The 15,353-nt window shown below is 39.6% G+C and overlaps 1 protein-coding gene across 41 annotated transcripts in view; it reads right to left on the bottom strand.

Moving 5' to 3' along the window:
- LMO7 (LIM domain 7) overlaps positions 1-15,353 on the bottom strand; it is a 196,362-nt gene that overhangs the window by 86,633 nt on the left and 94,376 nt on the right. For 29 of the 41 annotated variants that reach the window (XM_070520002.1, XM_070520014.1, XM_070520010.1 and 26 more), the window contains one exon: positions 6,794-6,900. In XM_070520002.1, the coding sequence (XP_070376103.1) occupies positions 6,794-6,900 (107 nt within the window). Of the gene's footprint in view, positions 1-2,707; positions 2,813-6,793; positions 7,005-7,037; positions 7,299-7,404; positions 7,432-15,353 lie in introns of those variants that run through there. The other 12 variants (XM_070519987.1, XM_070519992.1, XM_070519995.1 and 9 more) reach the window with 6 other exon arrangements.

Raw genomic sequence — 15,353 nt, 5'->3', positions numbered from 1 at the left:
GGTTCCTCCTTTTAAAAATTTCTATTCCTTGCCCTTGAGCTTCTACGAGATATGCCAGTTACCTATATAACCATACTTTGCCACCCAAAAGTCTTAAGCATATACTTAGATTTATTTCACAAGATGAAAAATGACTGGTCACTATAATATGAAGACATTAAAATGTTTCTAAAACTTCATATAAGCATGGAATATCCCTCAAATGTCAGTTAAACATTATTAGTATTTATCATTTATACACTTGCATAAGGATTAAAACTTCTACCATGAAAGGCCATCATTATTCTGCAATGATAAGTGAAAGGCAATTGAAACCAAAAGTTCAATGACTTCCTCACCAGATCTGCTTTGAAGTTTTGAAAAATGAGAAGAAAAAGAGGAAGGCTTGACAAAGAAGAAAAAAAGTCAGTTGCCACCTTCAAAGCCTGTTTTAAATATTTCCAGGAAGTCTTCACAACAAAAATTTAATTTTCAAATAAATATTTAACCCCTAAGGTGTGAAGAACAAGGAGATAAAGGGAATAATACATTTTCCCTGCCCTCAAATAGTTTCCAGTCTAGGGAAAAATTAGAGGGAGATGAAAACAAGAAGTGCTTTGAAAGCCCAGATGAGAAACCAGTGTCACCTCCAATTAGAAGTGTCTCCAGATTAAAAAGTTGAAATATCTGTTCATCTCTATTTTCCCAGAGAATCCTGTGTGCTTATCTTATCACATGTATTCTAACTGAACTTATGGGGACACTTCCTCAATTATAATGTGAACCCCACTAAGGGAAGGCCTCCAGCTTATTTATATCTGTCTCAGCACATGCCACAGAGAAGATGCTGAATCAATGCTTCTCGTATGATAAACAAGTGAATGACTTCTCTGAAACCAAAAGTGCCCTTCACTAGATTGAGCACCATTTTCTACTCTGTGGCTTCAGAAATAGATGTAAGCACACATATACCCTCACACAAATAATCACTTAAATGAGAGCAGAATACAGCTTGAAACTCAGAAAAACAATGCTTAATATTTCCAGTTGCTGGTGAAGCTCTCATTTTCAAAAGTGACTTGATGGGACTACAGGCATGATAATGTATAAATTTTTTAAAGTTTGATTAATTCACCATAGACAGCCCTAAAAACAATAATTTGGAAGAAGAATCTCTTCAATAAAAATCTGTCTCTTTGATTTAACCCTTTGAAGGACCTCATTATAAAACAAATGCTTTCTGGTCAGGGGAAGTAAATTGTACCATCCTCCCATGAAATGGCTCATGACAACTGCTAATCAGATGAGCTGCCAAGTGAGACTTTTTGGAGCAATAAATACAGGTCAGGTTACTTTTGAAAATAAAGACCCTGGCCAGAGAAGGCCACAACATCAAGTGTCACCCAGCAAGCCAAGACACAATCAGGCCCAATGGCTTTTTGGATTTAAGGGACTGGAGAGCTGAAGAAGGAGACAGAGTATCCAGAAACTAGTTTATCTATCCAAGAAGTAAATTAAGAACTACACAGAGAGAGAAAGAAATATCAGATAAACCCTCAGTTATTCTACAGCTTGCCCCACCATCAGACCTTCCTCATATCCAGCAACCTTTCTCTGCAGCTAAGCAGACTTAGATATTCGAATTTTGCAATTAAAGAACATTTGAAAATGCGGCCATACATTTTCTGCTGCTGGCCTTAAACAGAGCCTCAGCAACCCGAAAGAATTAATGTTCCTCCTTCAGCAACTACCTACGACTAGAGAACAAGAGAATGGGGTAGACATGTGTGCAGTGCAAACTTCCTTTCCGTTTCACTCTCTTCTAATTAGTTAGTAGGAAGGGAACATCTTAAAATAGTAACATGAATTGACAGGTGGATGTCACCATGCTCAAGTTACAGATCCAAGTTTGGATATCACTGAGCTTGTTTTTTTCCTTTTAGCAGATTAAGATGTGGAGAAACATTTGAAAGAATCTGAAAAAATGTAAAACCAGGTTTAAATCAGAAAAAAGGTGAAAGTTACATAATTCAAAGTAGGTATATATTCTACTTGCATAAATAAAAATCTTAAGTAAATACACATACACACATTCACATCTCAAGCCCAATTTGGCAGACTGTTAATAGAGCGCCATCTGGGAAACTGATTCCTAAGAAATGACTTTACAGTATTGCCGGAGAAATCAAGCACCCTTTTGACGCTTTAGAGAACAGTTAAATCCTTAAAATATCATTCTGAGTCTCCTTTATTTTCACAAGGGAGATATATGTTAATACTAATTTTGCTTCCAACTACTGTTCCTTTGGCAACTAGCACATATAAAAACAAGATTCTTGATTTCTGTACCCTCCATTTGACAGACTTCTTAAACTCAGTCAATATCAAGGTTTGAAATTATATTTTATACCTAAAATATTAATAACCTAAATAATGAAAAAGTCTGTACTAGAAAATAATTTTTCTTTGCATCACTGAAATATTGTGTTCAAAAGTCCTGCTATCCTGTAATTTTATTATGAACAGAATGTGTCTAAGGAAACGCTAAAAACTGGATTGGAACGGTAAGGGGGAGGAAAGAAGAAACATGTTTACAATCTGTTCAAATTCTCAGCTTAAAAATTTCAATATATAATTTTTGGTTAGAGCAATGGTTTAAATAGAGGACTTAGTCTATGAGTTAAATTGCTAGACATTTAAAATTAAAACCTTTAATGTCCAACCCTACCTTTATGTCAACTTCAATTCCTCCAATACAGGACCTCTGGGCTACTCTGTTGAGTTGCTTTCTACAATGAGCAATTGCTCTGTGCTTCTTAATGACCAGATGCCACCCCAGACCATGACACTTACTGTAGGAGCTCTCCAGTGTGCTGTGGCATGGTGTTATGGCCACTTGGCTTGCTCTCTTACAAACCTTTTACAGAAAGTCTGCAGAGACAGCTCTGTGGATTGTCTGTGCTTCTAAGTTAAGTACAGATATTTAGTAAAAGGGTGATAATAATGATGCAGTTATTCACTGATACAGAAGCTAAATTTCATGACTTCAGTAAACATCTTAACTCGGATAAGTTCTACCTCAATCTATCATTCATGGAGGTTAAGTCACAAATTTGCTTATTAGCTTTTTGAGAAGAGGTAAAGATGTGTGCTGGCCCCATGGCCAAGCAGTTAAAGTTCTGCATGCTCCACCTCAGTGGCCCAGGTTCAAGGGTTCAGATCCCAGGTGTAGACCTACTCCACTCATCAGCCATGCTGTGGAGGCATCCCACATACAAAAAAGAGAGGAAGATTGGCACAGATCTTAGCTCAGGGTAAATCTTCCTCACAAAAAAAAAAAAAAAAAGTAGTAGTAAACATGGATCCTATCCATTAAAGAATGTCAAAATTAAAAGTATCAACTGACTTGAATATATGCAGTCCCAAAATAAATGGAATTCAAGCATACTTGGAAAAATTCAAACTACTACTTCCTGCAAGAAGTAAAATAATTCAGTCAGAAAATTCAATCACATATTAATATGTGTAATTACAGAAATATAAAGAATATCCTAGCTCTGTTTGACTAGTGAAAAGTTATTGCAGATTAAATGGTAAATCTCAAATTGCTGGAAAATAAGTTTTGGTAGTTAGAGTCTGGATTACTGAAATTATTCAATAGCACTGGCTCTTTAAATTAATTGCTTCTGCTCCTGCCACTCATCCTCTCCAAGGCACTGTATGCCATCGACATTTTTGCCACTGCTGTCCACTAACAAAAGATACCTCACATTTGCCAACTTGGAGGGTATAAACTGTCCTTTCCTATTTGCTCTCAGCATGTCATGCAAACGTGTATGTTAGATTGCACTCACAGTAAGACCAACGGGTCTGTGCACTGTTAATTCAGTCTCAGCAGTTGAGTTTTTTTAACAGCTGAGGGTTTTTTTGTTTTTTTGTTTTTAGATTGGCACCTGAGCTAACAACTGTGGCCAATCTTTTCTTTTTCCCCACTTTTTTTTTCTTCCCAAATCCCCCCAGCACATAGTTGTATATTTTAGTTGTGAGTCCTTCTAGTTGTGGTATGTGGGATGCCGCCTCAGCATGGCCTGATGAGCGGTGCCATGTCCGTGCCCAGGATCCGAACCAGTGAAACCCTGGGCCGCCGAAGCGGAGCATTCAAACTTAACCACTTGGCCATGGGTCTGGCCAGCAGTTGAGTTTGACAGACTATTTAAAGTAGTCAAGTAGTTTGCCACATTATTGCTAATTCTAATGTATACAGGTGAGCAAAATGATGTCAAAGTACACATTACTGCACACTGAAATTATGAGTGAGTTGCTTTTAAATGGACAAAACTAACATGGAAATGAATACATGGAAAGTTAGTAAGTAAAAAGCTATATAATAGCAAAATGTAAAAGTCAGTCAGTCAGTATCCTTCATTTCCACATGATTATCTTGCTAGCAGAGTCAAAATAGGTATGGAATTTGATGTCTAAGACATGGTTTCTCAACCTTGTCACTATTGCTATTTGGGGTCAGAAAATTCTTTGTTATTGGAGCTGTTCTGTTCATTAAAGGGTATTTAGCATCACCTCTGACCCACTAGATGCCAGTAGCACCCCCACCACAGCTACAACAACCAAAAGTATCCCCAGACATTGCCAAATGTCCCATGGGGGGGGCAAGGCTGCCCCCAGCTGAGACCCACTGGTCTACCAGCAGCAAGTCCTTTAATCCACAATAAGGATAGCACAAGATTCCTGACGTATAGGAGTCTCCACAGTGGATAGGAACAAAAACTAAGCGCTAAGAAATGCATTACTATTTCCTAGGCAATTATTTGCTTTCCTTTAAACCTGCTTCCTGTTATAAGAAAGCTATCCCAGGGCATAAGAGCTGAGATATTGAAATATCTCCATATTTCTCTATGAGCCATTTGCCAGCTTCCTTGTTTCATAACTGGGAGGCTTCCTTGCTTCTATTGCGTAGACTCAGGGTTGACCGCTGTGCTCTTTGGTTCAACGAGATGGAATTATCAGAGGAAATGTTTTCCAGCCGAGTCAAGGTTCTCACTCTGGCGAACTCGCTAGTACTACTCGGGCACACCTTGCTTTGATGGACTTGTGGTTTCCACTGAAACAAGTTGTTCTGCATACTTCTACTACAGCTGTAACTACTTGACCTCCCGGTTTCAGTTTGTCAGTAATTTTGCTGAAGGCTTAGCCCAGATACTGGTTTTTCCTAAACACTTTAGACCCAACATTTCATGAAATAGGCTCCAGGCAAGCTTTGCTCAGAGCACCCTTGGAATTGGGAGCCAACAAACATGTTTTGCCTAGTCCACAGCCTACTCAAACATCGGCTCGAGTTTCAACACAGTATGATTTTCACGGGAAAAGATGTTTATTCTTAATAGACAGCAACAACTTAAGAAAAAGACTTTCCAAGTCAAAACTTTCTTTGCCCATCAGAGTGGTCTTATGTCTCTTAGGGAAAATACAACAAGTTTTATCGATAGTTATTTTTCTCGGAAATTAAACATGACTTTGCATACTCCAGAAGTAAACATGCCATTGAAACATGTCAATGAAACTTAGGATTCCTCAACTATCTTTCGATTAATCAGAAATGCAGACACACTCATGCGTGCTATACACATATCATTGCTGTGTCATTTAGAAACGCTTATTCAACAGAAGTAGAAGCATATAGGTTCAAAACGACTTGTTCATTTAAAAATATAGAGAGAGTTTTAAAAAATTGATTCTACCTGGAACTTTGGGTCATACTGCTAAAAGACAATGTGTACTACAAAAGACATTTATATACAGTGTTAAGTTTCTTTAGAAAAAAATGTTAGCTGTATTTAAGATTTTATAGTCAATTTTTTTAATAACTATTGAAGCTATTATGACAGGGATATTGACCATGTAAACTAAATCTTTGAATTGGCAGAAACTAACTTTTCCATTTCTATTATTTCTATAGATAGAATACTAAGTGTTTGTTTTCTTCCTTGGAAAAATGTGAATTAAGTTTAAGAGCCACGATGATAAGGAAGTTGTCACTACAAAATTAAATCATTTTCCTGTCACATTTAGCTGGTAACATGAGTTTATTCTGATTCACTGAAAGCAAATTATAGAGGAAAAGAAAAATCTCACAAGAGCTTGAAACCAGATTTCCTGAAACCATATACTCACACATGAACACCGTTTTCCATCTAAAACCCAACAGAAACACCTGCGAACATGTTTTCACCGCCCCCCCCCACTTTCACTTTCTCAACCATACTATTAAAATAGCGAAAAACAGTTGATTTTTAAAAATCAGCCACAAGTGACAAGGTCATTAGTGTTATATGTCAGTCCCAGGCACTGCTGCCTTCCAGATATTAAGAAAGTCTCTTTTACCACCGTCTCACTCTCATTTGTATGTTAGCAATTATGTCTTAATTCCAAATGTATAAAAACTATTTTAAAATGTCTTTTTACTCTGTAAGCTATAATATAATCTCTAAATTTGCTTTAGAAGTATAATGAGAATCCTCACCATTAGCAACCAAACACTACCGTGTTGAACAAGCATTAAAATATAAACTACCATTTCGGTTGGTATCGAGATTTAAAATAAGACCATGACATGTCGATTACAGACAGCTTCACATTCACAGTCCCTAAGCTATTTTTTAAGTAGTCTGCTTTGGAATGAGAACAGAGGAAGACAGAAGAACGATTTTTCAGTAATCATGAACTCTCAGGAATACTTTTCACTTAAGCAACAAGCCCCTAGTTTAAAAAATATATATAACAAACCAGAGAAACTTACTTGACAGTGACTCGATTTGATAAATCCTGTAGATCCCCAGGATGGAAAAGCTGGGCTTCTTTCAATCCAATCTGTTCACACGCTTTCAAGAAAACGTTTATATTATCCTGTGAAAAGAAGTAGAAAGTGATTGCTTAGCCGAGCTCTCTCTCAGACAAAGGTTACAAATCTTTATGATATAAGTTCCCAGCTTCAAAGTCCAACTGCAGCCAGCAAAAAAGGAGGGAGCAAGACCAATGCATACATATACTTAAAAGAAATACACGGGCATGTTTAGCCTTTCAGTCTTCCAGAGCATAAACGGTAGTGAAATCTTATGCCTGGGCGGGCATATGCTGTTTCTGTGATCTTTGTGACTGGCACGTTAAACATTACCTGTTATAGGACAAGTGCCTAGCCACTGAGCAGTAATCTACACTTTGATGTCAGCTCTGCTCTGCAAACAAACGCCCTCTTCCCAGCTTTGCACGACAAGCCTCACCTCTCCTCTTTAAAAATAACTCCAGCTACTGACATTCACCCACCCAGAAACTGTTGGCAAGGAAGAATCAAGAGGAGGAACGTTCTGTTTCTATGATTACAAATTACCGAACGACTGTGGAATACCATACCTGGAATCTGGGCTTGGTTGCTGAGCCGGCTCTTGACAGACAAGGAAAACATACAGTAGGACCCAGGAGCAGCCTAGTGTTCACTGGCTAGATCGCACAGTTCAGGTGTGGTACGTTACTCATGCCCTGCACCTGCCTCTGAAACTGCCTCCAAAAAATGAAAATCTAGGTTGCCCTGCTATCTAATTTCAAAACCAAAATCATCCACTCACAAAGCAATGCTTTTCATTCATATAAACTACTACACAGACACTGACTACAATTTATTCCTTCTTACAGTCAGCTGTATTCAGAGACACACATTTGGTGAGCAGAATGAGCCTGAGCTTCCATCTTCACTCCTCTTAAAGAAAACCCTTTATGGAGCTGAGCTTGTGATGATCCCATGCGGATTCTGCCTTCGCTTTGTTAGGGTTTTCAGGCAAGAGAACGGCCTCCTAGCATGCCAGACACATTCGTCCACAAGACAGACGAGGAGGCTAAATCCAACAGCTTGGATTCTTGGAGGGTGAAGGGACTTAGGGAAAGGGCAAGCAAATGTATGGAGAGACAAAAGTAATATTGATTGCTAGGAAACTAAGGGACATTAAAAATAACCTACTTGTAGAGTGGGAGGTTATTCCAGTGTACTATTAGTAACAGGCAGTGTGAACTTGCTAGCTGAAAACTGAAGTCTATGATTCATTTTGAATAAGAGGTCAAAGACTAAAGGAACTTATAAATCAGAAGTTGAACAGTTCAATGGAAGGTGTTTAAATTGACTTTGCAGAAAAAACGTATTGGCAAAATTCCAAGAGGAACAAAAATGATTTTTTATTGATTTTTGTTAAGCTCACATATTTTCTAAAACCCGTACTATCTGTAATTACCATATGATTCAAATGAATGGTTCTAAAACTGACCCTTGGAGAAGCAGACAAGAACAAATGGTCTGGTGTACCAGTACCCAGAATCCCACAGGACGCAAATCATATCAGAAAAGGAAAATCCATTAGAAGTCCTCCCACAAATTCAATTTGGTTTCGAATGTTTAAAATGTTATAAAACATCACATAGTTAAACTAAACGTAAACCTACTGAACTGACAGCCAAGATAATTCTTCCCAGTTTATTAAAATATAATAGCATTCATCCGGTTGACAAATATGCACAGATTGATAAGGATAAATAAAGCCACACACACACCTCAAAATCCATCCAAGTATTCAGAAAGAAACTACTTAAAAGTGACGAGGCCAGCCCCGTGGCCAAGTGGTCAAGTTCGCACTCTCTGCTTTGGCAGCCCAGGGTTTTGACAGTTCGGATCCTGGGCCTGGACCTAGCACCACTCATCAGGCCAGGCTGAGGCGGTGTCCCACATGCCACAAACAGAAAGACCCACAACTAAAATATACAACTATGTACTGGGGGGCTTTGGGGAGAAGGAAAAATAAAAAATAAATTTAAAAAAATCTTTAAAAAAAATCTAAAGTGACTATACTTTGTCGAAGACAAAGAAAAAATACAATTAATGATTAAATTCTAGTTTTATATAAAGGCTTTATGTCAAAAAGGTTATCTTTTAAATAGTTCAATGATGCTCAAGTTTAAAGTGGACGAACTTTATAAACAAAATGGCCTATGCAGCAAGAACAGGTTGTACTAGGATCAGAATTGGACCTAAATCATGCTTACTGGACTTGAGCCCATTGGTAATTTATTTTTTGCAATTTCAAAGGACCTAGGCAGAGAGTTGCCTAAGGGGAGATACAAAATTATAAAATTTTCATGTCTGTTGAAACCTTAAGAAGACACATCCAGTTCAATATATTAAAAGGGAAGCATTTAGTCCCCGTTCAATAGAATCATTTTTACACGAAACTAGCAAAGATAAGTGAAAGTAAAAACAAAGGTCAAACCTGAAACAAATCTTATCTTTACTGGACTGGCAGCTAGGACTCCCAGTTAGCTCTGCCACTAACCAAGTGTGTGGCTTCAGAAGCATTAGTTAACCTTTCTGGCCCAATTTTCCTCATCTGTGAAATGAGTAGTTTGTGGATCTGTAACCCATTACACAGGGCAAACACCTCCCTGCAAAGGCAGGGAAGCCCAGCCCGCCCTAGCCTAGCCCTTCACATAAATAGTTCTTAGCACAACTTATCTGAAGTGTGTCATGTCAACAGCCTGCTCTAAACATCTGCAATTCCTACATCTTGAGGGCCAAGAATGGCTTCTCAAAAATAAGCCCCCCAAAAATGATCCCTGAAAATCTGCAATAGCTCCTTTTAGCTTTACATTTTTCTATGCTAGGAAGGCAGACAGACACTATATAAACAGAAAAAGCAGGATGGCTGAAGATTTTCATATTCTCTCCAATCCCCTCTCCACTCCTTAGCCTTGAATCAATTATAAAGGCAGTCATAATAGCGGTGGGGTGGAGAGGGTAAATTAGAAATTAACAAACTAGGCACCGTACTCGCTAAACAACTGAGGCAAGATGAGGAAGCAAAAAATTTACCAAGATTCCCAGGTTTATATGAGTCCATTTTAGTAGCTCTATTGGTTATCTACCGCTGTGTAGCAACTTATCCCAAAACTGAGCTGCTGAAAATAGATATTTATGATTTCACACAATTTTGGAAGGTCAGGAATTTGGGAGTGGCCCAAGTTAGATGGTTCTGGCTTGGTTATCTCATCAGGTTGAAAAGGAGATGTCAGGCAGGGCTGCAGTCATCTGAAGGCCTTCCTGGGACTTGAAGGAGCCACTTCCAAAGTGGCTCACTCAGATGGCTGGCAAATCAGGACTGGTTGTCGGCAGGAAGTCTCAGTTCTTTACCAGATGGACATCTTCATAGGGCTGCTTGACACAGCAAGTGATCCAAGAGAAAGCAAGATGGAAGCTGCAATGTCTCAGGACCTAGCTTTTGAACTTCACTTCATTATTTTCTCAGTATCCTGCTGGTTACACATAGGTCTGCCCTGCTCAACGTAGGCACAGACTGGCAGTACTTCCTCAGGACTCGAGGCCAGGGAATACTGCATGGTTTTTTGCTTCATCCTCTGGACTCTTGGTTCCACCTTAAAAATCATCTTTCCATTTCCTTGAAAAGTTGTTTGTGTTTGCAGGTATGTAGTTTTGTCAGTCTGCTTCTTGCTTGTATAAGTTTGGGGGAATAAAGGTCTTTTACTTTTGTAATCCTCTGTCCCTTTCTAAGTTTACAGTGTTTCTGCAAATACAATTCTCTCAAATTTACCCTAAGTCTTCTGTGAATCTTACTGGACTTCATTCACTAGTAAGCCACACCCACAAATCCCTTCAAGAAAAGCTCTTCTCTACTTTGGTCTGCTGAGACGACTGAGGAGCAGAGTTGAATTAATTATATTTTAGCATGTTCTTATCAGTCAATATAAGGGCTCTCTCGGTTTACTGTTATTTTACTATTTTCCTCCTCATCCCATACCCCTAACTCACTCCCATTCCTATCCATTAAAAGGTATCTTCTACCTAAGCATATATATCCTAAAGAACTGAAGAGAGACTTTCAAACAAGTACACGTACATGCACATTGATAGCACTACTATGTCCACAAGAGTTAAAAGGTGGAAACAGCTAAGATGTCCACTAACAGATAAAGGGATGAATTGTGATATACCCATACAGTGGATTATTCACTCATAGAGAATGAAGTACTGATACATGCTACAGCACGGATGAACCTCCGAAACACTATATTAAGTAAGAGAAGCTAAACACACGAAGGTCGCATACTCCATTTATATGAAATATCCAGGAGGGACAAACCCATAGAGACAGAATGTGGATTGGCAGTTGCCAGGGGTCGGGAGAGGATGAAATGGGGAGAAACCACTTTATAGGTGAGAGGTTTTACCTGGGAGTGATGGAAATGTTTGTTGGTTGCAGTGAACGTACTAAATGCTACTGAATTGTTCACCTTAAAATGGCTAATTTTATGTGAATTTCACCTCCATAAGGTATTTTTTAAAAGGTGCCTTCTCTAATGTGCTTAAAAATGTAAATATCCTTTAAAGCGTTGATTTATGTAGTCTAATTTACATAAATGGCATTATGGTCTGCAGTTTCTCTTACACATTGAATTATTTGGTTATACAAAATGTTATACTAAATCCTCATTAAAGTGTATACTACACCTCCCTAGGCTCTTTCCCTGCCCGAAGTCATTTTCATTCCTACTTAGAAGATCCCAAAAAAAGTATCTTTAATGATAGAATGTCAAGTGCGATGACTTCCAACATGTAGAGGGAATATTTTGTATCAAGAAACATTAATGTCACAAAAAATGAGGAGCTGTCTACTCTTAAGATCAAACCAGTTAGACCCACTTCTGCAAAAATTTCCTGAGTGTGCAGGTCAAGAGCTGTCATAAATAAAAATGGGTTCTTTCAATAAAGACTAGACTAAAAACAAGATTTATAAAAGCCCTGAATTAAGATCAAAATCCTAACTAATTCTGAAAAAGAGTGAGGCTGTGCTCAGGGCTGTGACCTGAGGGCCATACAGGGAGCACCTTAAAGCAAAGCTCCCAGAAAGACATCACCTGGAAGTGTCCCCATCAATGAACCAAAGGCTCTTTCCAGGCTCATTTTGGCCTGTGATTCCCAATAAGGTTCTATGCCTACTTTAAGCAAGATTTTTCAATTAAAAGAGCACGCATTATCCAATTCCTCTGAACCTAAGCACATGATGGTGCAGATCAATTTATCCTGAGGCCAAGAGACTTGGCGACCTCAATTCCTTTTCTATGATATGGCACCAAAGCCCCTACCTCCTCTGCCTCTGGAATTGATAGTGCCAAAAAGTTAGCAGGTATATGCTATAAATCAAGAGGTTGGAACCATCGTTTAAGGCAGAGAAACTGTACTAAATCCATACTTCAGAATAATGGTCCCCAGTCAGCCACATCAGAATCACCCGAGGGAGCACGCAGTCACCGCTCAGTGGACGCTGATGCACAAATTGGAGAACCGCTGCCCTAGCTTCTTGCCACTCAGTGTGTGGTCCACGCACCATCACCAGGCATCACCTGGGAGCCTGTTAGAAATGCAGACTCTAGCTCACCCCAGATCTACCGAATCAGAATCCACATTCTAAGAAGCTCCTCCAGGTGATTCGAGTCTTAACAGACATATAAGGGGTCAGCCCAGTGGCACAGCGGTTAAGTTCGCACATTCTGCTTCTCGGCGGCCCGGGGTTCACCGGTTCGGATCCCGGGCGCAGACATGGCACCGCTTGGCACGCCATGCTGTGGTAGGCGTCCCACGTATAAAGTAGAGGAAGATGGGCACGATGTTAGCTCAGGGCCAGGCTTCCTCAGCAAAAAAGAGGAGGACTAGCAGTAGTTAGCTCAGGGCTAATCTTCCTCAAAAAAAAAAATAGATAAATAAGTTTTCTGGCGAATCACAAAATAAGGAAAACATTTCCAAATATGACTTAAAACAATGTTTCTCCTTAGTGTGAACACGAGTCACCTAGGAATTACAGAGCTCACTATTAGGCCATCACCACAAGTACTTGAATTTCATTCCTATGATACACTAATTGTGAGCATTCAAAATTATTTTAAAGCAACTCCCAAGCAGAAGAGTGACTACAATATATCCACATTTGCATTTTAATTAGTTTCCATTAAGAAAGCAGTGTAGTCACAATCTTTGATTAGCTCACACTAGTTTTTTTTCTTTATTATTAGAGAATTCATCTTCTATTTTATGGCTTAGCTAATAAATGTAAGCTGTGAAGTAACACACCTATGTTTTATGACTGTAATATGTAGGTAAACACTCAGAGATGCAACTTTATTAGATATTTATGAGGACAATTTTAAGACTAGCTGCTTAAGTTTTCTGTGGGTGCTTATTTCCCAACAAAGAGAAAGTCTTGGTCATTGGGTGACAGCAAAGGAACTGAGGACAAGGAGAGCAGTGAAGTTTTGTCACATGTGAAAAGAGGAATAGGAACCATCTAGGAATGCTTAAAAGAAACTGCCAAGTGACACCGATGGCCCAGGGGATTAGACTTGATAATGATGCCAGCAGCTCGATGATTTGATTTGTCTCCAGCACTGCTTGGCAGAGCAGGAGCAAGAACCAGACGGAGAGGCGCGCAACTGAGAGTTGCTGGCAAGTTAGGGCAGCAGAAGGTCAAAGGCATGAGCACTCTGGCAAAAGGCTAATTACTGAAATGCTCAATCAACTCGGGTTCCGATTAACTACACAGAAGCAATAACAGGCTTTGTCCAACTGCAGCATGAATTAAGATACAGTCTTGCATACTATCCAAATTAAGCTTTACATCAAAAAACAAAGTAATTCTAAAACTTACCTACGCTTAAAATGCTGAAATAGATGCTTAAGAATTTCTGCCTGTGAGCAGGTTGGTGGTTGCCAGAGGCAGAGGGTGTGGGGACGAAATAGGAATAAAAGAAAAAAAAATTGTCCTCAAATTATCCATGTTCTATGTGCCAAAGTAAAATAAATAATTACTTGAAGAAGCATGTCATAATGATGCTAAAACGCATATTTTACAAAGTAATAAAGCCTACTTAATGAAGGAAAACTGCATAGTAAAACTGTAGGGCTAGCTGGGAATTCTCGTTCCTTCCATGCAGCTGCTCCCACCCGCTTCAGAGGATCCTTTTACAGGTGATGGGTCCAGAGCACCAGCCCTTGTTTAAGCTTTTCCAGCCCCAGGGACTCCCTGCGTTATGAAGCTGACTCACTTTCAGTCACTTCTGTGTCAAACTCCAAAGACTCCTTCATGGTAATTTAAAACATTGATCCTGAGTCTGCCTGCTTAATGCAAACTAAATCTCATCCTTCTCCCACAGGAGAGCCCCTTAGCTACTTAGTGCTCCTGCCTCACATACTGCGCGTGTTCCCCCAGCTTCATCTTCTCGTTAAATAGCCCTGGTTTCCTCAACATCCCTCGTCCCTCATGTCACATTTTTCAGTTCTCGTGTTATCCCAACTGGCCTTCCACTGAATAGCTAATTTCCCCAGGTTAACATTTGTCAAGTTCTTGCTATATGCCAGGCAGCATGCTGAGGCACTCTATATGAATTATCTCAAGTTCTCATCAAAAAAGCTTATCAAGTCTTATTGTTCCCATTTACACATGAGGAAACTGAGGCTTAAGAGGTGGGTGACTTGTGCAAGGTCATACATTAAGTAGTGGACCTAGGATTCAAATGAAGCAGTTCCACTCTGGAGTCTGTGCTCTTAGCCACTGCTTTAACTTCCACTGCTGCTGTAACAAATTACCACAATTTATTAGCTTAAAACAAGTTTATCATCTGACAGTGCTGGAAGTTGGAAGCCTAAAACCAGTCTCACTGGGCTAAAATCAAGGGGTCAGCAGGGCTGCACTCCTTCCAGAGGCTCTATCATTTCCTTTCTGTCTTCCAGAAGCCCCCTTCCGCCATCTTCGAAACCAGCAGCCTCGGGCTGAGTCTCTCCCACACTACCATCTACCTGGTTCTTGCTTCCTCTTCCACTTATAGGGACTCTTATGATTCTATTGGGCCCACCTGGATAGTCCACCGTCCTCTCCCAATCTCAAGGTCAACTGATTAGCAACCCAATTCTCCCTCGCCTGGCAACATAGTCACAGGTTGATTGGATCGGAGTGTGACCATCTTTGGGAGCCACTCCACGTATAACAACTACCAAGCCTCCTTAAAGACAGGTTCCTGTGTGTCACATCCTCCCTTCTCAAAGTGAGGGATCTGTAACTCAAAACAGGACAGAGGTGTGGTTAATTATCACAACGAGCCACCCCCGAAGGGTCACTAATAACAGTTATCTTGTAAAATGAGGATAACGGAGTGATTGTGAGGATTGAGTGAGGACACAGACATGATGTGATTGGCACAGTTTCTAGATCTAGTAAGTGGTCAGTAAATGGACAGAATTCCCCTAACTTCTCTTGTGA

This window comes from Equus asinus, chromosome 11 (assembly GCF_041296235.1).
Source record: "Equus asinus isolate D_3611 breed Donkey chromosome 11, EquAss-T2T_v2, whole genome shotgun sequence".
NCBI classification, from domain to species: Eukaryota; Metazoa; Chordata; class Mammalia; order Perissodactyla; family Equidae; genus Equus; species Equus asinus.
The sequence above is the reverse complement of the archived record's forward strand: the minus strand, read 5'-3'. Positions and strand labels throughout refer to the sequence as shown.